Genomic DNA, 27,999 nt, shown 5'->3' on the forward strand with positions numbered 1-27,999 from the left:
AATAAGCTAACTAAATACGTGTACAACTTATCACATAAAAATATATTTGTATTTTCTAGATCGTTTCCTCTTTGTGCTACTGTGTAACATTTGAAACTTAATTGTTACTACTAGAAGACAGTGAGTAGGACTTCCTTGACAGTGGCTATATACGTGTGACTATTTGAGAGTATTTCAAGGGGCAGAGCGGAATTTCCCCATAGAAATTGAAATTTGAGACAGGAAAAACTAAAAGATTCGTACAATCCAAAGAAACAAGAAAAAGACTGATGATGAAGGGTAAAAATTTTAATCACCCTTCCAAAACACAATAACTACTTAAACTAAATGCACTTATTTATGTATTAGTTTTAATGGTATTCCATCAATAACACATGACTGAAATAGGGGAAATACAAAAAGGATTAATACAGAATCAATACAAAATGTATACTGTATTTTATATTGAATAAACTGTACACTAAATTAATACGAGGAATATTATACCGAATAAATTTCACACCGAAATAAAACGTGTATTATGATGAATAAATAACACATTGAATTGAAAACGGATGTACCAATCAACTAGAATCGCATAGAATTAAAACATGAAATGTTTTATCACGTTCTAATAACGTCAATGTTTTTAGAAATCTATAGTTATAATAAGTGTACGTTTAAACTATGCTATTGTGTGTAATATAACTATATACAAACCATTTTATGAATTACTGTTTACACTTCACAGCTTAGTGACTGATACTATCTCTACCACTATGGGATTTGAATCGACAACTGCATCTCTGTGCTAATGTGGTATGGCAACTCGAACTGATGTACGTACGTACGAAGTTCTACATTGTTGCTGACTGACTGACTAGTTTTTAAATATTTATTATATGGTATATATTCATGAAGGTGGATTATTTGTACAGCAAATAAGATTTGCTTAAATAAACCGATGAATAAGTTTACGAATTAAAAATAATTTTTTAACCAAACTACTACGTAATAATGCAGAATTAATTTGTCCCATGGTTGTCGGTTGCATCGGAGATTTTCCTTCAGCTTGCATTCACTCATCTACCAACAGTAAATTATAAATATTAGTTAATAATTCCAATCGTAACTGTTTCATGTCTATTAAATTATATCGAATATGCAGCCCTGTAAAGGCAGGCGGGACGTAAAGCTTAATCAATAATTTGAAACTTCATTTTTGATTATTCGGTTGATATCGGAATAATCACTGACAGTCATACTATCTTGGATAAATAATATATGGATAAACGGTAGATTTCTTTAATATTCTATCCGTTGGCCAGTGTTTCTGCTTTTTTCGTATTGTGTTCAAATATTGGTTTTGTGTAAATTAACAACTTGATTATTTGATCATAATAGTTACCACATTGATATATTTTAAAAATGTAATTCATTCACCAAGTCCACGTATTCTGTACCCAGCTTTCATCTACAATGGTTTGTATAAAGACTACTGATACATTTCAGCTGACCAGACGTAAATAGATAAGATGGGGTTCAGACCAAGAGACCTATCGATTTACAACCGTATATGAAAATTTATAAATCATATCGCACATAGATATATAGAGCACTATCACTCGTATAGTACTTCTATAGGTTTTCTTCGCACATAGTAAGAACATAACGAATCTTATAATCTTGAAAATTTCCTATCTTACGTTTATTCTTCTTGATGATCTGAAAAAAATCATACAGTTATTTTACTACATACACTGAATTTGTTTAAAAAGGACGCTAAATGACAATTAGATAATCTATAAATAGTTACAGTAAAAAGCTTACCAGTAGAGATTTGTAAAATATGTTTCTACAATTGCTATGATTGATTCGTTAATAGTTCAAACAACATTGTGACACAATAACTTTACTTAAAATTGTTTTTGTTTTAAATGAAGGACAAGTAAGTGAAACTATTCAGAGATTTCAGTAAATCTTATTTCTTAAATAGTCAATTATTCTTTTAACAGTTTATATAGATACAATGTTATAAGGTTAAAAAGAAACTTGGAAATAACCTTGTGAAATATGTAAAAGAAAATTTGATCACATGTAAATCACATGAGAATGATACAAGAAAACAAAAGAGGAGATGGGTGATGATAACAGTGAAAATTGTAAATAGTTATTCCTATAAAAATGTGTTCATGTCATAAAACATTTTACTTCTATTATAAAAAGAGAAAAACAACAACATTCCAATGATTAAAACAAAAAGGAGATAAATTATTCTTTTTTTTTGAAACCAGGTGTTTATATTTTCCCTATTTCAATACTTTATTTAACATAAACACATTCAATGTTGGTATGATAGTGTGATATGCAAAAATTAGTCTGAATAGAAGGATTTTGACAACCACCTTTACTGAATGTTCCCTGATTCTTTTTATAATTAGAAGTAGGTCAAATCACAAATTGATATGAGTTAGGAAAGCATTGGATATTTACTTCATTCATCTTCTAAAAATCTATAGGAAACCTGATATATCTCAATGAAGAATAACTGTTAGGAATTATAAATGGACTACCATTGCATATATTCCTACTGGATAATTATTAAGTAACTATATATATATATATTCTTATTCCTTTCGTTTGTCCTATTGGCTATTGCGATACGATTTACCAATCTTCACTTACTCCCGATTTATTAATTACAGTCTCGCACACTCACAGACACTTTGGGCGTAATCGTGTATAATTGTTATTTTCTATTTTGTGGTGTGATACGGTCTGGTTCGCTTATACATAAACTGTGTATGTCTGAAATACATGATTCATATAGTGGTAGCTGAGATTTTGTTCTGAACTCAACAAACAGGGCTAGGTGAGAAGAACCAAGAAGGACTCAGAGTTGATTCTAGGCTGCTTGTATTGGTTTGACACAAGGCCAAAGTTGTATAAGTCGGTGTTCTGATCGGTGATCTTATCATGCGATAATTGACGGGCTATATGATATAATAATACTGATTCTCCTCTAAAGGGAACAAACTATTGATCAATAACTTTCCACCTACCAATACACACAGTAACTAACACTAAACCTTCAATCCGGCATAGAAACACTTGGATTATTCGACAAGACGTTCAATGAATTATTTAACACACAAATAAGCACAAAACAATGTATTTTTGTGTAATGATTTTATTCATGAAAACAAAACGTTAAAATAAATAATACTGACCTGATAAAGTTCAATAACACATGAAAGTGACGCGAGAGATAGAGAAAACAAAAAATAGTGTTCAAAATAGTAAGTAAGAAAGGAAGCAAAAAAGCGAAACAATGCAAAGAGCTACATGAACATACAACCGCCTTCAAGCATATCAATATAAGTATATGCAGAATGAATCTACACGGATAATATTAATATAATAACAGAAAGTATGCAAATGTGTTAATGTAATGAAATCATGGAGTTTGACATGCTCAACTAGTTATTAAAAATGCTTTTTTTCATCATAAATATTTATATTCTCTGTTCGATAGGATGAATATTCTCTGAAGTTTTTTCTGTATTTAATCCAACTACTGTAAACACATTAGATGAGTCTGCCTAGAAAAACAAAATGGAGATGAAATAGGGAAGTGAGATCGAAAAGCATAGATCAAAAAAACAACAAATGAATCGATTGAATTATTAACCAGATACTTCGGTTTCTCAAACTGAAATAGGTGGAGTGATGTTCGAATCAGACGCCTTAACCGCTATGCACAGAACAAGTGTAAAATGATCAAAAATTAATGAAGCGTTTGCGAATTGCTCTAAGCTAATTTTTATTATTGAGATGTTTCATGGGAATTATACGCTAATTCGCTGCTCTTACAAAATCTTGGTAATTAGACGAAGTTTTTTTACTTTGATATAAATTTAAGTTTATTCAAAAAGAATGTGGGGATTAATGAGTTAAACAGTAAAGAATTTATCAATTAATGGACTATGATACGTTAATAGATGTTGAGAGCGAAAATAGTAACGAATTTGCAAGTGGTAGCAAAGGTTTATTTGTGAGATAATTATAATAATAGTAACAGTCAGCAATCATATTATTATTTGGTGCTATGAAACTAAAAAGATCCCTTACAGTTTCGGAATTATTTCGATTCAAGTAGAATGGTAGCTTCATGGTTTTGTTCGAAATTCTAGCCACTAAGTGACAGGTTTGAACTCCGTTCCCCTATTTCGGTTTCGGAAATCGAATAGTCTATATCAATAACCTTCATATTTAGAGTCTGGTTTACAGAAAGCACATGGATTTATATATGGTAATGAGTTGATAGTAGTGATAATATGATACCAGGCAGTTCTATAGTACAATGTTAGCCAGTAATTAGGACTGATAATCGAGTTGTACCATTTACATTTGTTAATTGGAAACATTGATACACAGTAAAATTGAGTTTCAAAATGGTCTAAGACATACAGATTTTGTGTACGACAAGTTGGGGTAAAAAGAAAATGTATGTAACCAAGATTACTATTACTACTACTACTAAAATAATGATGAACTTACCGGTTTACGTGTTTTGGACTTTTTTTGCCTCTTGCCAACATTACAAATCTTTAGTGCAGGTACTCCTTCATCGGCTTGATTCAGTTTTCCTGTGATCTAATTATTAAGATAACACAAAAATAACAAGAAAATGAATAACTTATATCTATCAGTCAGTCAGCTACAATGTAGGACCATGCACGTATATACTGCACGGTGAGCATAAAGTAAATGGTTGATACCATTATGATAGGATTCAAATGTACTGTCATAAGTAATGAAGGGATTTCTTGGCATTAGTTTTATTATTATTTTTAGATTAGTGGTTTGAGTGTTATTTGTTATTCTGTTCAATAAGACAATAATTTCGCTTTTAAATACCCGTTAAATTTCTTATCAGAATGTGGTAATTCTCTTTTTTTTCCAACAGAAAAATAATACAGTTTTATGGTCTTTTATTGAAGGAAATGGTTATTTATTTATATCTGTTTATATAAGGAAAGCATAGATCTTTATTTTATGCCATAGTTTACAGGACATATTAGCCTATTTAAACCAACAACCAGGAAATATATTTAGGACGAATAATATGATTGTTAGTTGATATTAAACAAATTAGTGTTGGAGATGGTTGAGCACGTACAACATAAGTACCATCCACCTTATTATATGAAGGTTTACAGCCTCATTGACCAATTTACTATCTCTAAATGGTCCCCAACAACTAATTTTCGTTAATCCACCATATCCCTATATGGCTTTGAAGAAATCTGTGGTCGAATACTGACAATCAAAGCGAATCTTTAAATTTAGTATACTATGTTTCACAGTCATAAAGTAACATATAGAGAATTTCGGGACAATTTACTCACACTTTAGTAAGCAGGTGAACATATTACTTTTGCTACAATTGGTGGAAATTAACAAAAGCCTAACAATATTATTGTATCCATATGAGTATGAGATTGTTTACTATGATCACTCTTACACTGGCTATATAACTGCTGATTTCCAAACATACCATGAAAAAGATATTGACAACTTAGTATATAATCAGCTTGTCATAAATGCATTTCACATCCATCTACCAATTTAAGACAGCATATTTTACAAAATATTATCAAAAATACAAACAAATATACTCATTTGTCAACTGTTTAGACTTAAACATATGTAAGTGCGTTGTGAGCAGTTGGAAGATAACTCTATTTAGTAAGTAGATTAGATGAGTGAGTATTTTCATTACAACTGAAACAACTAATTTTATCATTGCAAGGTGCTTATCATGAATGACGACAACGTAATTCCACTTTCTCAGTTTCATGTGGTAATAGTATTCTGACTGATAAAACATAATTACATGAAAAAGTAAACAGTGTAGGGTTCAGATAAGCTGTGAAATGCTGTTTATTCGCCAACACATATAGTTGGACAAGCTGGTCTATGTGAGTTAGATAGATTGTTAAATGTCCCATAAAACCAAGTTACAGTAACTGCTATAACAGATACTTGAGTATTTAATTCGGGTGCATAAATAGACAGATGGAACATAAAACGAGAAGTATTTAGAAATTTACAGAATAATTTGTTTTAGTGTGAACAACTAACTGAATTAAACTTACATCTTTCAACATTGATTGAGATTCTGATAACTGTTTACGAAGTTGAATCTGTTCGAATTCACTTTCTGATAAAAGTTGACGCCATTTACTTTCTGTCTGTTTAACAGATTCTTCTAGTTTCGCTAAAACTTCTTCGGTTTGTATTAAAGTTGACTAAAAGTCAATAAGAATATGAAACAAGTTAGAAATGAAAAAAAAACACCTGTCCTATGTTACGAATTCGTAAATTCGAAAGTTGCTAATGATGAGAAATCCAAGATACATTTTAGTCCGTATATATCAATCAGACCACCAATTTGAGAAGCTGTTTTAGTCAAGAAGAACATAATACAATTAACTGAAACATTAATCTAGTTAGAGACTAGAGTGGTAAGACTGCTTGCTTCTTATGAGTGAGGTCCCGAGTTAAATCCTAGGCGACAAATTCAGTGACATGAATCCCGCTCCATCTACTTCAGTTAGGATAGCCAGGTAGTCCCACTGGCTATGAAGCCAAGTACACGAACTTGTTCCAGGTAAATGAGTTGGTAATTAAATAGATGGTATATTCAACAAGACAACTGTGTAATAATAGGTTATTTATAATGGATTAGAAGTGATAACTAAATGCAAACCAATGTCAGTCAGTCATAACCAATGTAGAGATTGGTGTAAATGTGCGTTAGCCCAATATTAGTGTGAAGTTTTCAAAAAATTAAGTAAACTTAGAATGTAAATCTGAATGAAAATAGTGTAATTGTTATTACTACATAAAGGTGGAGTCCGACTCGTACATCCAAGTCGTGCCTCCTAGATAGTGGGATCTAGTCTCATGAGCCAAGGCAAGAGGCTAGACGGAGATCAGGTCAATCTCCCACTCTATCGAAGATCAACTGATTACTAAGAGCTTAGAGATGATACACATACCTACTGAGGATGACGTTGGCAACCCAGACAGGGAATTGAGGAAGCCATCCTTAACGATAGCCTCAAGAAATTATATATCTTGAAAGTAACTTCTAAAACATGAATTAACATTTTCAAAAATGACAGACTGAAGGAAATTACTATTTTGGATGGCTTTTTCAACTATACTTGACACAATTTGCAATACAGACTTGAAAACAATTATTTAGCTCAAGAGGTTTACAGATGATAGTACTTCAAAAACAAATCAACGCTGGTCCAGCTCCATTTAGTTTGATGAACACAGACGAGCAACATACATGATGACTGAGATGAATATATCCACTTTATTGTCGTGTATATTCTTACTCAAATATAATACGCATGTAAACATATGACTTGTAATCACATTAAAGACATAATCAACATATAAACATGGTTGAATAAGTGACAACTTACAAAATGTTCGATAAAATGCTTTTCAAAGTTCGATTAAAGAACCTTGAAAAGAATTACTCAAGCGAACTAATTTATTTTACTTGTCAGTATGAGGTTGTGGAGATTGTTGAATTTCATTAAAATCACGGACTGATCTAAGTTAGACTACCATTGAAAGCCTGGAAGCACTGGGAGGTCGTTTCTTCCTAGTACGAGACTCTTCAGCAGTGCACATCCACAACCCCGCACACAGGACTCGAACCTAGGACGGTCGATCTCGTGAGCAAACGCTTAACCTTTAGACCACTGAGGAGGAGTGAGAAATTTTCTAATTCACTCAAAGATTCAAAATCTTTTGTTTATATTTAACATGTAAATTTCCTCATCATTCAACGAATACTATGTAAAATAAACGAAACAATGGAACTTTTTACCTTGTAATGATCCACTTCATTTAATGCAGATTGATAAAGATTGTAAAATTTGGCACGTTCTTTTTCAGCAACATTGAAATTAGTTTCAACTTCGGATAATCGATTACGTAAATCTTCATAAATATTATTGTTACTAATATGTATTAATTCGTTTTCATGTTCTTCATCTTGTTTATTAATGCATGTTTCGTCTGATTTAATATTAATTATGATTGGTTCACCATTTAAATCATTATTATTACTGGATGATTTTGTTGTAGATTCTAGCTGGTATGTTAATTCATAAACTTTTTGTTCAGTATTATTTAATTCAGTAGTAACACGTATTAAATCATTGGATAAATTTACCACTTGTGCTCTTAATTCACTAGAAGCTGTTTCATAAGCTAATTTCGATTGATTAGCATTATCAAGTAGGCATTGTTTTTGTACATTCAATTCCTAATTAGACAAGGATATAAAAACACTGAGGTAAATAGAAATGTATTCAAGCAGAGTAAAACTGTTTAGGGTCTAACGAAAGCTAACAATTGTTGAGGTGAGTAATACTGAGGTAGATGATAAGATTTGTGGGGTTATTCATTTATTATAAAACAAGTTTGTACTGTTTGAATAATCCTACTGTACCAAAGCAAGAAACTAAAAACATCAGGAAGCTATAAGTAGTCAGAATGACAAAGATAATGAGAACATATAGACAATGTAATCAGTTATGGCAATAGTTAAACCTATAGTCCGAAACCTATTTAAATTACTGGATAAGTTGGGATGAGTTATACTATTTTATGTCACAAAGACAAAGAATTTTTAAACTCAAGTATACATATGTGAATATTTTTTATGGATACAGAAAATAAGTTTATACTAGTGAAGGTTATTCGCAGTTTTGCCGCGTTAAATGTTCTTCGAAGGGATCTCTTTACTTATGTCTTAATATTCTCATTGTTTTATTCATGAACGCTCATCATATCACTTTATTTTTTACACCTCTATGACCTATTAATTATTATGACAAAAACATTTTAATCATCTTATTATATTCACTAAATCTATTGTTATTATTCGTATTACGTAATCTAGTATTATAACCTTTTTTTATTAACTATGTTCACATTTCCTCACGGAATTAGTACTTTTACAAAAACAAAAATTTTCATATATATACGATTGTACAGCTTGATAATAAATTCGTTGAAAACAGATCCCTTCGAAGAACATTTAACGCGGCAAAACTGCGAATAACCTTCACTAGTATAAACTTATTTTCTGTATCCATAAAACATAAGCTTCCGCGTCTGGTCGCCTTCATGCGTATCTACCAGTTCACCTGCTCTTGTGGAGCAAGGTACATTGGCCGCAGCCAGCGCTCGCTTTCAACTCGAATATTCTTTTATTTAATCTATACATCTTTTTTACAAATCTAAAAGTGTAGTAAAGAGAGTATCATTATTCATCCATAATTATTAGTGTTTGATGTCTTTAACAACATAATTTACAGTTTTGAAAATGATACACACAATGTCATTACTTTACTGATAACTTGAAATACTTTTAAAGACTTTTATCCAATCAATGATATTTTACTGTTTGGTATTTCATAACAGAACTAGTAATTATTATTTTCAACTCATGTTATGATTCATGGACTTTTTCAATGTGACACGTGATGTATCTGTAGTTCAAGATTACTCAAACATGCTATACGTAATGATATACTAAATAATCCTTTTCTGTAGAGAAAGGAGATGGAAGTAATAATCACTAATGAAAGAATCACTTACAGCAAACTGATATTCAAGACTGCTAATAATTTCAGATTGACGTTTTTCTTTCTGTAAACTTCGTGATAGTTCAGCTCTTACCTCAGATAGAGAAATAGACAACTCCTATAAGAGAATTAAAAAAAAACTCGTGGAAAAATTGAAATTTCTTGTGTTGATAACAGCAATGTCATCAATAAATGTTCGCAATATTTGATTATTTTTTATGATTCTTATTGGTAATGTCAGTTAATGATGAAATTTCTGATAATATATATCATACATTTTATAAAAACAACGTATTTTTTACTTACGCCTGTTACTCCTCGTGAAGGAACATAGGCCGCTCACCAGCATTCTCCATCCAACCCTGTCCTGGGCAATCCTTTCCAGCTCCTTCCAGTTGTTATTCATCCTTTTCATATCTGTTTTTATTTCCCGACGTAATGTGTTCTTTGGCCTTCCTCTTTTCCGCCTTCCTTCAGGATTCCAAGTTAGGGCTTGTCTCGTGATGCAGTTTGACGATTTGCGTAGTGTATGTCCTATCCATTTCCACCGTTTTTTCCTAATTTCCTCTTCAGCTGGAAGCTGGTTTGTTCTCTCCCACAAAAGGCTGTTGCTGATGGTATCCGGCCTGTAGCTCTTCCAGAGTTACTGCCGGTCCCAAGCCCGGGTAAAAGAGAAGGGTTGGGCATGGGGTTAGCGCCCCCATCCCGTAGAAAACTAACTCGCTAAAAAACGCTTGCCAGAAAAAATAATCCAAACCATTTAAACTCTGCCCTGAAAGTTAGGTCTTCATTTAGAAGAATTATGACGCTTCATGGTGAAAGCCGAGTTCCTTCGGAAGCCACGAGGCCGATGCCCCTTCTAACAACCAGAGCAAAAATTTTTATAGGTACATGGAACGTCCGAACAATGTGGGAGACCGGGAAGACCAGCCAAATAGCAATGAAAATGAGGAGATACAACTTAGCAGTACTGGGAATCAGCGAAACCCACTGGACCCAAGCTGGACAGAAAAGGCTAAATAGGGGAGAGATGCTACTATACTCCGGTCATGAAGAGGAAAATGCTCCACACACTCAGGGAGTCGCTCTAACGCTGTCCAAAAACAACGGTATAACTGGCTCTAAATCTGTATGTTTAATTACAGATTGAAAAGTACAAATCTCTTAAGCATAATGTCTTGTATGAGTGTTAACTTCTACACAAATTCAAACTTTAATGTAAGATTGACTATATATCCAGCAATAATATGTTACTTAAATGTCAAAAGTAAAATTTTAATTTGAAATAAACAATTTGGTATTACCAAATTTCACTGTTATGACAGGGTGTTTTATAAAACTATGAATTAGATTATATCGCTAAGTTACAGCAAGTTTTCGAAAATAAGCACAACAACAAAAAAATATATTTCTTCAACTGTAAATGAATAATAGTTCAAATGTGTCGCTTATTTTCTTCTTTTTTTCAAGTGATTATTCAGATCACATTTGATAGGTTTTTTCAGTAATTACGCTAATGAAACAATGATTTTTAGTGGGACCCTTTATTTTGTCGTCATTTAGATTGGACGATGGTGTCGATGGGCTCTTCACTTTAGTGGCCCGGGATCTGACTCCAGTTTGATCGTATGAATGTTTGTTATCGCTTATCCTCGTATATAATCATCAACTTAAATAGCGTTAGTCAATAACGGAATTAAATAAGTCAAATAACGAGAATGAACTTTTGAATACATATATTTTGTATATGAAGCGAATAGAATAGAGCGAAGCGAAACGAAGCGCAGTGGAGATGGCGAGTAAGCCAACTCCATTTAGTCAAGCGTTAATCAATATTTAGTCACACAAAGATAAGTTACAGACATGTGATGAATAGGATAATAAATGTACACACATATATGCGCTCATATAAAAACAGTCGAGATCGGTAAGAGGATACTTAACATGGTCAAAATACGACTCAAGTAGAATGAATAGATTGGCCTGTCCGAAAGCGAGAATAAGATATATGGGCTTAACATGTCAACCGACACTACAGATTATTCAAAGTATCTATAATCAATATTAAAGTGTTTGTAGTATGTAAGAGCTTTTTAAATAGAATAAAATTAACCAACAGAAAATCTTCAACGTATCGTAGTAGGTATTTTATATTGATTGTTTCTAAATCAACGAGGAAATACTGAGAGAAAATAAAACAACACAGTCTTATTCACTTATCATAAAACACTTTAGTTGATAGTTATGTTCAACTTTAGTTATCTTATTTCATTTAATTTTTATTCATTCTCACTCAACAGTGCCAATATTTACAAATAGTTTAGTTGATGTGAAACTGTTCACCTTATACATTTTTTTCTTTTGTAATATCATTGCAAGAAAATAAAAACAACACTATTATGATTTAAATAACTTTAGAGATAATAATAAATAAACTGACCTGATTTTTCTGTTTCTCTAATTCTAGTTCATGACACAGACGTTTTAACTCCATATGTACAGTATCATTTTCTACTTGTCTGTGGTAATCAAAGAAAAAACAAGTTGGATCATTGGTACTAATATGGTGCATGTTACTTATGCTGAGACATAAGTAGTATGTAACACAATCAGAAGTGGGCTGCATGGCAGCAGAATGTCGTGAAGATCGAATCGAAGACAAAAGGAATGTAAACACAGAATAATTACAGTAACAACATGAATGAAGGAACGATGAAGTTTGTAAGAAAAAATTGATGGAATATGTGAACATGAAGTATATAATGTATGCAAATATGGATAGTGGTTAGCAGTGGAATGCAGGGCGCGCGTTTTGTCCCATATGGGATGTACCTGCATCTCAGAGTTGATGTTCACTCTGGGACTCGAACCCAGTACAGTTCGCTCCAAACGCCATCGCGTTGTCCACTTAGCTACTGATTCCTTATAACTACTTGTTTGTGCAATGGGGTAAAGTTTAAATTCACTTTGCATTGTTTATTTGAATTTTCTCATTGATGTTTAGAACTGCAATTGATCAGTCTCTTATTGGCACATGTGCATACTGTGAATTAATGCAATGTCGAGACATTGCCAATACGAGACTGATCAATTGCAGTCCTAAACATCAATGGGAAGATTCAAGTAAACAATACCCAATGTATTTAGTGTATGGTTTTCATAATTTACGAAGACACTGTAATTTTGCATTAAACAATTAATTGGTCTTCCCCACTTGACCTATTCGTTCAATACGCCATATTGAATGAGAGCTGCTAGTGCTAGCGGTATCATTGGTTTAACATGGGCACAAGGTCATAGAAGTCTATATCCAGATTGGCGATTTTGTCCTAGATATTTGATAGGCCATAGAGCTCGCCTTCTCTCTTTTGAGATGTTAGGTGGGAGGCGTTTTTGTCTTGTCAAAATGTGAGGTGTTTTTCGAAGTATGAGATGACACTTTTTCTGGTAATTGTTCGAGGAAATGTTCCAGAATTGGGGAAGTTCTAGTGTGTTAAGTGGTTTTCAGTGTAAATTGAAGTCTAATCCTTTTCCTGAGAGAGTGATTTCGTGTTTATTTAAAGCTGTGAATGAGATATTATGAACCATCCTTAAGGCAGCAGAATCAATACTGGTAGTCACTTTTTTCTTTTATTCTCTCATTAGCTTCTTTTTATAATTCTTGATTTGCCTGGATTTTGAAGAATTTAAACAGTGGATTTCTTTTTCATTAAAAAGGTTGAGACTTGAAATCACTCTTATATTACAATCACCAGATTTTTCGTCTACATCCCCACACAATCGTATACAGTTAGGTCTCATACAAAAAAATAATCTTGACCGAAACGACGTGATAATGTTAACATAATCAGACTGATTTTAATTTGGATTGTACTAAAATATTTTGCTTTGTGTCTTTTGTACTATTTAGACGTGTAAACTTGATTTATTTATTTATATTCTAAGAAGAAGTGGTGTACAACGAGTCAAGAAATGTCAGAAATCTGACCTTTACTTATTGGGGCCTTACATACATCATTTTTAATATTAGATAATACTTGTTGTAAAGATTCATAAATGTGACTTTTTATTGAAATTCTTTATCTTGTCTAGTTATTAAAGCAAAACAAACTATGAAGGTGATCTAAACAACCAAAGTATACGAAAGTGATAGTTACGACTTTATCGAAGCATGTAGTTTGTGTAAAGGAAATGAACGAAATAGTGACAAACGACATTAATAACCAATGACAGTTCGAAAGTAACTTACTCTGCTTGTCGTTTAACACGTAATTCTTCCAGAGCTGTTTCTTTTTCTGAATGTAATTTATGATTTTCAGCCCGGAAAACCTTTATATAGGCATTGAGGGAATGGAAATCAGTTTGCATTTTAAGAATAACGTTAGTGTGAAGAACAAAATACAAGAATATAATTTTTGTTTAAATAAAGCAGATATACGTAAGCTTTAAGCCTTACATCGTATATGTTTTCGAAGCACTGCTTGAGTATTGTGGAACGGTCGAGTAAGCAACGTTGAGGTTAGGCATAGGGTATTAGGCAAAAACAGTGAATTGGTTGGTGATGTAGTAAATGTTGACCAACTGAGAGAAAGCCAAACCAAAATGCAATACAGCCCATGAAGTTATTGGTTATTTTTCTGGGTAAGGACATGTAGACTATCTGATTGAGGTTCAAGCGATAACAGCGATTAGTGGCAGGAGAGGTTGAATGAAATGGCTGAGAATCGATCATAATGGCATAAATATATTTACTCCAAGTCTTGGATCCCAACATTCCTTCAAATATATCTTTTCATTCTACCTTCTTGGTTCATAATTTTAATGTTCAGTGTATTCTGATTTTTTTAAAATCAAAATTCATCTCGTTATGCTAGTATGGAAAACAAGACAGTTACCATATGAATACAATTATTTTCAATGTTGCATAAATCAATCTAAAATTACCTGTAAATCTTGTTGTTGCCTCATATTTGTTTGGCGCAATTGGGTTAATTCTGAATCCAATTGCTCAATACGTGATTTTAATAAACAGTTATCATTGGACATTGCCTTTGAAATTCAGAGAATTATGTGAAAATATATAGTTACTTTTAAAAGATAAATTTGATATGATTTTTCAACTTCAAAGAAATTTTATTCACCTTTATTTTATAAGTAAACCGATTATTTTAGCTTCGAAAAAACAAATACAATAAATAAATTCACTTGGTGTTGTTTTACTTGTATCTTCGCATTTGTTATTTAGGACTGCAATTGATCAGTCTGATGTTGGCATATGTGCATCCTGTGCGGATTGCCTCGATATAGCCTTAAGTCACAAGCTTTCGAGTTCCGGAGTGAACATCAACTCTAGGATGCAGGTACATCCAGCTGACGAGTCCCAAGTAGGACGAAAGGCGTGTCCTGGATTCCACTGCTAGCCACTATTCACCTTTGCTTAAAAATACAATAAATGTTTTCTTTCTCAACTTAATGTTTTACTTATTATTGTCATTTGTAAAAATTTGTAACTTCATACACAAAGAAACTACATCGACATGACGACATAAAAAAGTGAGATCACATTTTTTTCCTTAATTCAATACGATGGCTGCTCGGAATAATATTCATTTTATTTTCATTGTGGTGTTTATTTGTATTAAAATAACATGAATTAAGTTCCGCATCACATGGAGTATGCGATTTTGTTAGAGTTCTGAACATCTTTCATATATATAACTTTTTTTGAACTGATAATCACGTAATGGGTGTATAAATCATTATATAAATGAGTGCATTTCCGACTAGTCTCGTCGTGATTTCGGAGTGAAATCTTCACTTGTACCAATCTTTTGTGTTCCTACTTCGCGTCGTAGGAAGTGAATTGGTTTCTCTTTTTCAAGTATAAGTCATATGGTGACATGGATATGCTACATACGATAAAGGTTTATGAGGAAATTTAACGAATGTTTGGGTGATAAAATACTTTCTGTCAACTTAAGCTTTATTTTAATTGTTATTTGTTTATTGGATTCATATTTTTTCATTATTTTCAATCACGCAGATGAATGTTATGGTATTCAAAGACTAAATAATCATTATTAACATGTGGAATACAACGAAGAGGCATACACCTAAGTTACTGAGTTGAGTAAGTTAAGCAACTAGAAACTGCATAATTCCGCGCTTAAAAATAATTACCAAGATGTTTCATCTACTTTAGCAGGAGTGAATAAAACAATGTAGGCAGTAACTAAGTGACGAAATTATTTTCAATAACGATTTTAAGATGAGTGTGAATTTTTTAAAGACATGAAGCGATCGCCATGATGAATTACTATTAAAAAGAACGTTTTCTAAAAGTTTCAAAGCCACGTACTTTCTAAAAACATGGATTTCTTTTGATGTGATTTCGTAGTTTGAAAACAGAAAACTTTTGGTCGATTAAGAAAAGTAGATAACCGATAATCCTTAATATGAATTGTAAATTTTTTCTAGCCTACGGTGCTATAATATTTCCTAACAACAATTTTTTAGTAGATGAAGTACTATATTTCCTGAAGCACTGTCGGAACTACTGACAACTCCAACTAAAAAATGTACAAGTAAATATATATACAGATGACCGTACTGGAACGTTACTTAGAGTTTCTGTGATCATGAATCACTCCAAACTTGAATAGTCGAATTAAGTACACTTTACGAGAAAACAACTGTGAATAAGTGAATATCCTGCAGAAGACATTAATTATGCACATACATCAACATTTCTAAAAGAAAGCTGTTGCTCAGTGTTGCTGGTATATATATATTTATCAAGCATAATTGATGTCCATATTTAAATGTAATATTTACCGTCGATTTTGAATGAAGATTTGTACTAAAATCGATATAAACTCCCTAAAGTCTATTAAAATTCTATGATACATAGTTTTAGAAGAAAAATTGGCGATTTACCTAACAGGAATTTTCATCAATTAATTTTATAATCCGGATTTATATGAACCGATAAAAATCGAAGTACAAATGAATACATATTTATATATGGTAGAAAATTACATTTTTAGTAAATGTTACAAGGATTAGGAAAGAATAGCCTTACTTGCGCTAATTCCTGAGCACGAATAAGTTCTGGTATAGGACCAGTAGGAATCGATGGAGTAGAAGCAGCCATTGCCTTAGCCATTGCAGTCAATTGAGTTTCGTGTTTTGTTAACTGTTCTCGCAAATTACACAATTCCAATTCAGCTTCCTTTTTTACCTTTAAAGTATCTGCAGTTGTCTGGTCTAAACGTTTTTGCAGATCACAGTTTTCAGTTTCAGTATTCTAGAAAAAAATTGTATTTAAAAGCAGCGACTGAGAATTGTGAAAATAATTATCGAAAACGGGTATCCATTGTTATTATATTATATATATTATAGATTAAAAATTTATAACTCATATGAAATGAAGTTGATAAGAACAGCTAAACCCTAAACTAGAAGCTAAATCTCAAGAACTGATCTAAAAAATTTTAATTTTTATCCTAGTATTTGTCAAGCTATACAATAAAGTGATATAAATGATTATAGTTCCTATTGTATTTCGAAGCTGAGGTTAGTCATTGATCAAGACTTTCTCCAAAAAAAATTGGTAGTTGAAGTTTTATTGAATGTTGGAATAATACTTTGCTTTGAGGTTGTCTTTCATATGAGTCAGTACTAAAATACAGGGTACCAGCAAAGAAATGCTTGGACAACGGAGCTTACATTGGGTGAAACACAGAAGTAATGGATTTACCCAAGATGGTCGATAAAAAACTAATCAACTCGGAAATTTTCGTAAATAAAGAAAACAATGTAAAAGTTTCTGGATATTCATGGAGTTGGTGAATCTTAACTTTATATTGGTGCTATTTATCTGATGGTTGACATGAACGTTAGAAATTGTAAGATATTTACCAGTGTTCATATTTTGTTTTGTTAACGATTAGGTAGGGAATTCAATGCCTAAGAGACAAAGACCTGTTTGAAAAAACTTATCTACGACAGCTGGCAAATAAATGAACAGCAGATTATTGCTTGTTGAATAAGACCAAAATTATATGTACTTAAAGCAGTCAAAGCTTAGAATATTGAGCCCAGCAAAACGAGAATAACTATGAAGCTGTCTTGTCTAATCATCTAAAATATTAACAAGAAGTATGTAGTATATCTTCATGATTGCCCTAAAATAACACTAATATACTGAAACAGTTTTTATCCCCTTGGATGCATTAAAGTACTTACTTTTAACTTCACATTCAGCAAGTTCTTCTGGTGTTCGAGTGTTTTATTCGTTCTTAGTAGTTCATTATATTGCATTTGCAGTACATGTAAACTTAGAGAAGATTCGTCTTTCTTCGTACGAAAATGCTTGTTTTCTTCAACTAAAGAATTCGCCCACTGGGAGGTTTCTGCCAGCTTGGTTTCACTGATCTGTTGGTTAAATAAAAATATCTCTTCTTCACAAAATGTAATCAAATACATAACTGAGCAAAAAAATAGATACTTTATTTTTGGACGTTAACTCTCAAATTAGATAAAAAATGATATATGCTACAATTGATTCAAGCTTGAAATATAAGTACTTTGATAACAACCTATACTTAATAGTCAATCCAAGATCCATCGAAAAAACGATAATAGGAAGGAGAGAAGTAGTTTTACTGTCTCTGTGACTGCTTGAATGGAACAATGGAGAGAGGTGGTTGTATATCCTTACTCTGCCTAAGATTTCACAAGTTGAAATCATGAGCCAATTGAAGCTAGACCACCATGGAAAACCTGGAAGCACTGGACGGCCGTTTCGTCCTAGTATGGGACTCCTCAGCAGTGCGCATCCACGAACCCGCCCCCCGCGGGATTCGAACCCAGGACCTACTGGCTTCGCGCGCGAGCACTTAACCATTAGACCACTGAGCCGGCATCCAACAGTGTTAATGTCTAAGATGTTTGTACATAGGGTATTTAAGATGTTATTAAACTTTTCACACCCTTCTTCAATAGACAATCCCAGAGAACGGTTCTGTCGAAGGCAGCCCTAATGTCAAGAAACAGTGCGAATGTTGGCCGGCGATAAGTATGACGCTGTTCTAACATCCGGTGGAGGGTGAAGATATGATCAATGCATCCTCAAGGCAATCTTTTCCGGATTTTGAACCTACGAAGTACGACAGAAGCTAATAGCTTGGACGCAATCGGAAGTAGACTTATCCCCCGATAGTTGTTACAGAAACGAAGTGAACCCTTTTTTAAACATAGGGACAACTGTCGACTCATTCCATGGTGTTGGAACACTCTCTAACTACCGAACCATTGTAAACAACTCAGTCAGTTCCTTAACCAGAAAGTCACCACCATCCTTAAAAACTGCAGGAGGTAAGTTGTCCGGCCCTGGTGATTTGTAGCGCTCCAAGGGTTGGAGTTCCTTGCGGACTTCCACCTAGTTCGGTGAATCAGCCGTCACAGGCCATGGAGGGTAAGACGGTCTAATTGATGTTGCCAGGACAGTAGAACAGTTGAACTGCCCTTCAAAAAAACTCTTCTCATCGTCCAAGACGTCGATAGATGTTAGTGGTTGGTATCGCGTCATCTTCACAGATTGTTTCGCTCACATAAGACTTCTTGCTGCCAGTGGCTCGGATGAGTAGAGAGAACTTCCGGCAGTTACTAGATGCAGTTGCTACTTCCAATTCATTGACACACTCCGACCACCAGGCTTCTCGATCCTTACGCAAGCTTTGCCCAAATTCACTACTTAGCATCCTTCGTTTGTGGTCAAACTCGTGGTCACCTGGAGTAGACTGACTGACTTCAATGAGTTGTAAGGAGCCTGAAGAAACCCAGTGTTTATAAGCGGGACGTTTCGCGAAGCCGCAAGCGAATTTACTCGACTTTTTCATGGCGTGATGCAATTGAAACCGATGCTTATGTATGCTTTCGGTGGAGTGTTAGCTAGCCTTGAACCTACCTCGATTTGATATTTAGTTGCAACTGGAGCTGCAACTAATTTGCTGACATTGATCCGTTTAGGACGATGAATTTATTGACCACTAAAAAGTAAGGTAAGATCAGCGCAAACAAGAGCATGATCAGAGTTCAGAAAGGTACTCGAAAAGAAGCAGAAGTCTTGTACACAACCACGCCAGCGGTAGTTGATCGCGATGTGATCAATCTGAGTTCAGGCTTGGGACGCAGAGGGAGGGGGCCAGGTGGCACATCGGCGATGACTGTGACGGTAGTTAGTGCTGACCAGAAACAGACTGTCTACGCACATTTGCAGTAAACGGTCCTCGTTATCTGACCTGCGACCAACAAGTCCCCATCGACCACCTAAACAACAGAGTTGCCCAATCTCAGCATTCCTGTTCAACTTTGCTATCGATGACGTTCTGGGAACAGCTCTAATGGATGTAAGTAATGGTGGTGTGGATTTGTTGCTTGGAGAAAGAATTTTCGACCTTGAGTATGCGATAATACCCAAGCCATTCAATCCGCACTTAATGAGTTGGCAATTAGTGTCCGTAAGTATTGTATGTGCTTTGCACCTTACAAGTGCATAGTACTTTTAAAAGACTGGCAGACCCCTGATCCTGCACTCACCCTGGGTAGTGAGCAAATAAAAGTATTCGAGAAGTTCGTGTCTGGGTAGCTGCATAAGTGCTGGTGGGGTGTGAGTGATGAGATCAATGCACGTATATTGAAAGCCAGAGCAGCTTATACCAATCTGGGCCATCTTTGGAGCCTTTGTGATGTTAGTCTGGCTGTAAAGGGTCAGATCTATAACACGTCGGTGAAAGCAGTTTTGCTCTATGCTTGTGAGACCTGGCCTCTCCGAGTTGGGGATGTTAGATGACTCTCGTTGTCTGATCATCGTTGTCTTCGAAAGATTGTTTACACGGTCATTTAGAAACTTAGGAACTAAGGTAACAAAACAAATAAATACACGTGCACTAGTGCGAACGATTTTGAGCCATGTTATCCATATTCTCCAAGTAATAGTTAAGACAACCACGCAGACCTCAACCAGGTAGTCTGTACCTACTAAGATGGCTTTATTCCAACAGTGTCCACACAGACCAATGTAATGTCTTAGTCTGGTCATCCATAACTTTTTTCCCACCTACTCTTACACTAGATATCATTACCCGTCGAGATAATAGGTAGATGAACACACGTAATGAACATCCTAACTGTGTCGATCGATAAAAATTTACCAACTCATCAATTGATTTGCCAACCTTAGCTGGTACTCTAAGTCACCTCAGATCTGCGCTAAAACATACGAGAAGTGCTTCCAATACACCTACGACCGAATACTAGTAACCTATGAATATTCCCTATCATCAAAGATCAAGTTTCACAGCGATAAAATAGAACGAAGGGGGATGATGTGCAGTGTACTATTACTTTAGTTAAGAGATGAATATCTCGCCTACCCCACAAGTTACGCAAGTTGGCAAAAGCCAGTCGAGCTTTCTGAATTTGCGCCAAGATTTTGCCAGAAACCAACCAATTGGGGTTGGTTAGACCTCCAGGATAAATGAAGTCATCAATACGCTCAACCACTTGACTCTCTATCGTCAGTTTAGGGATGATGCAGACCAATTCTGAAGCATCATTTTGCATTTAGATGGAGAGAATTGCATTTCAAGCACCCTTGCATTGTTCCTTAAGACGATCAAAATACTCAGCATTTTGTTAGCGTCTTCACCAAACAGGACTATATCATCTGCGTATTCTAAGTCAATAAATGAATCTGTCGGTAGATTGGACCCTGATAAATTAGACGATGAGAGCGTTATCTTTAAAAGAAAGTCTACAATGCCAATTAAAAATGGGGGGAAGTGAACAATTATGACGTAAATCATTTAAAGTTAACGACTCTGATGACAGTTCACCATAAGCTTTGCCTTAACCTAGAGTGTCCGAATAGAGGGCCTGTATAAGGTTGGTACATCTTTTAATGACACACGATGTCATAGAACACGTCAATCTACGGATTCAGATGCTGACATAAGGACGAGAAGAATACCTGCAGTTGGAGGTCGGTAGGTAAGTGTTTTAAAACCTGATCAAGAGTGAATATTTGGTCTACACATCCTCGTCCAGGTCTGAAACTAGCCTCATTTACCCGAATTCGCTCCTCACGAACTCTCGTCAAGCGTTGGATGATTGAGGCTAATATTTTAGACACTATTATTCGGGCTGACTCCTCTGTGGTTATCACAAGAGGACTTTTGTTTTTTATTATAGACTGAAACGATCAGATATCATGGCCAATTATATGGGATTATGCCCAGTCAATTCAACAGCTAAAACTGAGTTAATATCCCCATATATCTCTGGAGTTGATCCATCAAGATTTGCTGGTATCCCTAACTCTAGATGAACTATGACTTTTTCTACTTCATTAGGAGTCGGGAAGGTTCATGTTGACATCCCATTTAGGTTGCTTGGTTAAAGTAGGCAACTGAAGGGTACTCAGAAGACAATTAAACTGTATGTGAAAATGTTTTGCCCTTGTTTCAGTCCCTTGGGTTGAGGGCGGATGATTGTCCCGTATTTTTCAGAAATAGTTTTAGTAAGTCTCGAGTCTTTAATACCCATTTGTTTTGTAAGTCTGAAAAGTTGTATATCGTTGCCTGTCGCCGCCGCCTTTCGTTTTTTGATGCCCACCACTATTTAAGATTATTGAGAAAACTTTCTGCCACTCTACGTTTAGGCTTCCCTCACTCTCTATCGTATTTTGAACCCCATAGGATGTTTCAGAGCATCTATCAAGTTAGTGAACGCTAATAAAACCTGATTTTTCTCAACCTTTTCGTTACAGTCCCTCGTAGATATTAATGATTTTTACAGTTATCCGGATATCATGCCAACCAATATCGGAGTGAACGTCACTTTGACTAGTTTCTTTAGTTGTTCCTTGAATATACACTCGACTTTTTGTCCTTGAGCTAAACTCTGAGGTCTTTTTTGCTGTAGCTTTCCTACAAAACACAAACAGATGAATGCTCGCACTAGAGCATAACCAGCGTCTAGATATGTCTCAAGAAGGGCGCTAGTTTTCAGTCGAACCTCTAACGTTGAGTTGGTTGTGGGGGTCACCGTGTCAGGTGTCTATCTTTATGTTCTAAGTTGGTACTCGCTAAAAATAGTTATCTGAGCATAATTGGGGCAGACAGTCCTTAATGTCTGTTTGTTGAACTAGGACACGTTAGCATAACCTAACTACTTGAGTGCTAAAGTCTGCTTTTACAATAACGACGTCTGAGCGCTTGACTTATAATAGAAGAGAAGGCTTTATATAAAACTTGCTCTCTACTTCATTCGAATTGTAGTTAGCGGGAGAGTAGGGAGTGACGACGAGCAGGCAGCGGCATGTTTTTACTCCTCCATTTGACCGGATAGAGTACAAACGACTGTCTCTTGGGATCCATTCTACGTTCGAACTAAGTGATATGCCTAAACTGGTGAGGCCACGATAAGCAGTAGCCAAGTCTCCAGGTACATGGAGCGTAAATCGCGCCGGTTCTGTGTATCGACTAGGTGGGGTCAGGCGAATAGCTAAACTTGAATCCTATATTCACGTTTCGCTGCTACCATACACCGACGGGGGGACCCTAAAGTTCTAACTAAGGATCCCTGTTGGTCTATTTGACATATGATCCGAACATTGAAAGATCCAAAATACGGTTTGGAGCGCGTTTTCAAAGCATCAGGAATGACATTTCGTGAGTTAGAATAGTTAACCATGGTGGTGAATGGAGATAAAGTCATAGGAGGAGGGTTGATAGTGAAGATAAATGGAATATTAAGATGTGATGAACGGATATGATCGTAAACAAGAGTATCTCCAACGTTGTTAGAGGTTTGAGGACCATTACCACTCCTCAGCTGCTCACAATATGGAAGGATGTTTGTTCTTAAGACCTGGAAAGGAGACTAGATTAGTAGTGGTAGTAGCGACATGGAGAGCGACCTGCCTAAAAGAACAATTGTCCGAGCCAACATGGCCCGATAAGGTCATAACGATCACCACGTCGAGGTAGCAGAATTTACATATATATGATAAACGACAGTCCCGGACACCCGTACTTTCTGTAACTGACTAAAATATTATATGGACCATACATATCTTTTTTTAGAGAGGATAGCTAATATGACAACGAGGTTGCAATCGTCCCCTAACTCTCAGGAATACCAACTCATCAGTTTATATGAAGTAAGGAATTATCAGACACTACATCCTGCAAATAGTTGGTGATTACGTCAGGTACAAATTCTAATTTATCCTAACATCATTGAGTTCATTTTTTCATACCTAGTTGGAATAAGGGTTGAGAAACTCCCTAAAAGGGTCTTTCAAAAGCGACAGTTTGATTCAAGCATTAGATATGTGTTTAATTTAACTTTTTAGAAATATTTTGGAACAAAGCTACTAAATGGCGATAACACAGTAATCATAACGACTTAGCTAATACAAAAGAATTGCAGATTTTCTAAGATTTAAATTATTTTAGAGCATAGCCGCCAAAAATTATATCTCCTTGTTCATGTCAGTGAATGTATGAAACATTAGTTACGTCTGATTAATTTACTTGATCCATACACTTGCACGTTAATTATATTCTCGAAATAGAAAAAAGTATCCGGCAAACAAAATTTAACAGTGAATCTTACGACCAATCATACAGCCTGATACTTAATCTTTAATTTCTATTAGTATGGGGAACCAATCACCCCAAAACTAAATGCCGTTTGACACGACGACTCACCTTTAATTGTCCTTCTAATTCTTTGATTGTCGTACGCAACTCCAATGTTGATGTAGAGTCATTTGATGATTCCTGTTTTCCACTCATTTTATATGGTTTAACACAGTCAGTCCTTGATATTTCTAATGATTCTGAAGAATTTTCCATGTTGGCAGGCTCAACAAATATAGCTTCTTTAGACAAATCCGCATACCTAACCGACCGCTTGCCTGAACGACGCTTTGACTTTTTGGACTTAGTGAGAGGAACTTTCGAATCATTTACTGGAGATAGAATATCTGTGGTTGGACTACGTTCTGAAGAACCTGGAGAAATAATCGAATCTGAATCCTCACTCTGATTTCTGCATAATGTAGCTTGTGGAAAATCTAAACTGGGACCTTCGACATAAGATTGTTCGGTCTTGTGAGTAGAAGTATCAATGACTTCTGAATCTCCCTCACAACAGTTTTCGTCATATATCACTGGCTGGATAGGTCTTTCAACTGACTGCTCACTGCTACTTGATGAATAATCGTCAAGAAGCACATCTGATAGATGTTCATCCTCTTCACCAGTTGTGTCGTCTGACGTTTGAGTTTTGTCCGTTTCTATTTCTTCAGTTTGTTGAGAATCAACTAACACTTTCAGTTTTTTAACTTTCTTGGACTTTTTTACATCATTTTTTTTTCTCCTGCGGGCTAAGTTTTCTGAATCGTGATGGACAGAAATACGGTGAGGGAACAAAGTATTCCTGAACATAAAATAAAGTACACTGGATACTATGCAGACGATCATCGTTATTAAAAACCCCTGTAGCGCACTTTCGCTATCCCACTCCATTTTGAATTCTACGTATCAAAAACAAAAATATTTGGACACCTTACATAATTCAAATGTGGAAAATCTCTTCTATAAAAAATACTCCCCAGATAAAATGATTATTTAAGTTGCTCGCTATCAAAAAATTAGCGGTATAAGTAATGAAAACAACCATTAGTCGAAATTCTCCATTACTTCACGGACGCTGGTCCAAATATTTACCAGAACAAGTAACTAAACTTCAATTTATCGTTAATAGGGCAACGGATAAAGATGCAGACTACTTGGTTGGGGTCCGCGTGGCTTTCGTAACCCATGGTTGGAGACTCTTGTTGACATGGCTCAGAATCAATCACAATGGCGTAAGTGTATACACTCTCTGTCTTCCCTTAAACTAAGAGATTAAAATCGTTTCATATCCTTCTTTCTACGAAATAATTCTTTCTTCCTGTACTATATCCTTATATGCAGTCTTTATTTTATATATTACCACCAATTACTTAACCACTCATATGAATCCGGTGTTCATCTTGCTGTGCTAATGAGGTATGGCAACTTGTACTGATGCATATATGTGCCTGATCCTACGTTGTAGCTGACTGACTGACTGGGTAAAGAAATGAACACTGACAGGAATTCAAAGGAATCTAGGCAAGTTAGCAGAATGGTCTGACCTTAGACAATTTTAAGCAGGAGCATAACGAAGCATAATGACCATTAAGGCAAGAAACAAATAACGCTGTTGATACAGTGATGTAGATGATATTATAGGTACAGGAAACTCAGTAGCTAACAGGTCGGTCAGGGATAAGTAACAGTACACCTGACATACATTTTCCACCGGCTTCAGTTCTCACACAGCATAGCGTGTTGAAATTAATGAGACCGGTATCCGTGATGGTAGTAAAAAGGATTGGGGATATACAAACATGGTTTTGGAACGAATTCGCCGAATAAAGAGTATAAGAATTATTAAAACTCAGGATCTAATGGTAGACAACGAGTGAATACATTTGCATCATGTCACCAAACGTCTGTAATTATTCATCTGAACTTACAACAGCTAAGTGCTAAAGGTCGTGACACAAGAAATACGCAGTGTTTATTAGCCTAGATACCAAAACATTTATGACATCCCAGTGTTTATTGGCTTAGAACCAGAACATTTGATAAAGGTGGCAGCGAGTTATAGGAACTTTGACAAAACCACTGAAACCTTGAAGCCGTGATACAACGACGAATTTGCTGAAATCTATTACCTATATCAGACAAAAAGCCTTGAGGTGAGCTGACTGAAATTCTATAATTATTTAATAGTTTTGTACTTGACATATTTATATTGTCTTTCAAAGTACAAAGATTTCTTGGATGAAAACGTTCATAAATCTGGGGACGACGATTTACCAGTTGAATTCTACTTGGTATCTCCATTAAGCATAACTTGCCAGCTAGGTAGACGGTAACAGCTCTCACCACATATGTATTTAAATTGAAGTTGTGTAAGCTATGTCTCATCACCAGGACTAAGGCATGCTTTCTGTCAGTACAAACCAGATCTGGTTAACATGTTAACAAGGTCAGAATTAAACCGAGTTTGGTGTAAGAAAAGTAGAAATCGCATGGTACAAAATAAAAAGTTGTCTGACCCATTGAGTTACGAATTTATTTAGTAAGTTGTTGACTAGACAATTGGGTATGCATGGTCAGTACGTCCATTCCTTCAGTGAAACTCACAAGCTGATTATGAAAATCCAAAACCCTCTAATACTATGCATACTACGGAGTAACATACTATCTACGACTTTGAAAAAAGGCGATTTGATGGAAGGCACTTATATTTCAGTATTTCTGTAAATAGAAACTAAAAGCCCAGGGAACTACTACCTTGCTACAGAGAATTTAGGATTCAAAGTTTTGAAAAGGAATATTCCATTTGATTCGTATCTCGATGTGAGAGGACGACTCTAGATTTTTCGAACAGTCTAGAAATGTTGACTTAGCCACTTTTTGTCATTGTGAATGGGACGTACTTGGAAATTTATATTTTGAGATGGACAAAAGAAAATGCGGCTCCAAGGATTGATGACTTGGTGTGAAACCTGCATGACACGAGCATTTCGTTTGACTCCGCCTTTCATACATGCCTATTTTCTGAATTATCCTGATATGGTGGCAGGAAAAAATGTGTCATGTCCGTAGTCATTAAGTATTCTGTAGAACAAAACCAGAGTACTCCTTAATCCGCGGTAGGAAAAAGTATAAAGGTCCGACGCTGTCATTGGTAAACAACGAGGTTCTAGAATTGCACAAGCAGCTTCCCTCTGTATTTTAAGTAGTTCCACTGTATTGAACTTGAGAGCAAAACTCAGTCATACATTTAAACAGCATTCTGGTTAGTGTCAGTCAACTGACATTACAGTCATTATGAAAGACATAACTTCGATTCTCACCCTGAAATAATACTCCGAACCCAAATAAAAATTTTCATACTAATTTGGTGAGTTTATGTCTAGAACAAAGGAACCTAGTGTAAGAAAAAGTAGGTAGGGCTTATCTGGAATGAAAAAAGTATGCCGGAGACTCACAAGCAAACGAGACTTACTCACTTTTGACAAAGAAAGCAACTGAAGACGACCAAAAGTAACACAAAAGCGAGATTGAAGCAACCTGATAATCCAAACAAAGAGTTGATGTTGCTAAGTTTCGAACCTGTTACAAGTCCGCGTGAGTTAACACGGCGCGTATAGAATGGG

At 35.0% G+C, this 27,999-nt stretch overlaps 1 protein-coding gene across 4 annotated transcripts; it reads right to left on the reverse strand.

Annotated features, from left to right (window-relative positions):
- Positions 1 to 2,617: 2,617 nt before the first annotated feature.
- MS3_00005950 (uncharacterized protein) lies at positions 2,618 to 27,997 on the reverse strand (the record flags this gene model as incomplete). 4 transcript variants are annotated; one of them, XM_012938352.3, is made up of 12 exons in its annotated part: positions 27,853 to 27,997; positions 24,446 to 25,275; positions 17,913 to 18,101; positions 16,747 to 16,971; positions 14,610 to 14,714; positions 13,915 to 13,994; positions 12,106 to 12,184; positions 9,679 to 9,783; positions 7,898 to 8,338; positions 6,141 to 6,293; positions 4,540 to 4,635; positions 3,495 to 3,581 (listed from the first exon to the last, which is right to left on the reverse strand). In XM_012938352.3, the coding sequence occupies exons 2-12, from the start codon at positions 25,265 to 25,267 to the stop codon at positions 3,495 to 3,497; spliced, it is 2,382 nt and encodes a 793-aa protein (XP_012793806.1). In that variant the 5' UTR covers positions 25,268 to 25,275; positions 27,853 to 27,997. The 4 variants fall into 4 exon arrangements, with proteins under 4 accessions (XP_051073524.1, XP_051073525.1, XP_012793806.1 ...); XM_051214042.1 differs by having other exon boundaries at positions 2,618 to 3,581; positions 6,141 to 8,338; positions 14,122 to 14,714; XM_051214044.1 differs by lacking the exon at positions 24,446 to 25,275 and having other exon boundaries at positions 3,154 to 3,581.
- Between the last annotated feature and the right edge of the window lie 2 nt (positions 27,998 to 27,999).

This window comes from Schistosoma haematobium, chromosome 1 (assembly GCF_000699445.3).
Source record: "Schistosoma haematobium chromosome 1, whole genome shotgun sequence".
Lineage (NCBI taxonomy): Eukaryota > Metazoa > Platyhelminthes > Trematoda > Strigeidida > Schistosomatidae > Schistosoma > Schistosoma haematobium.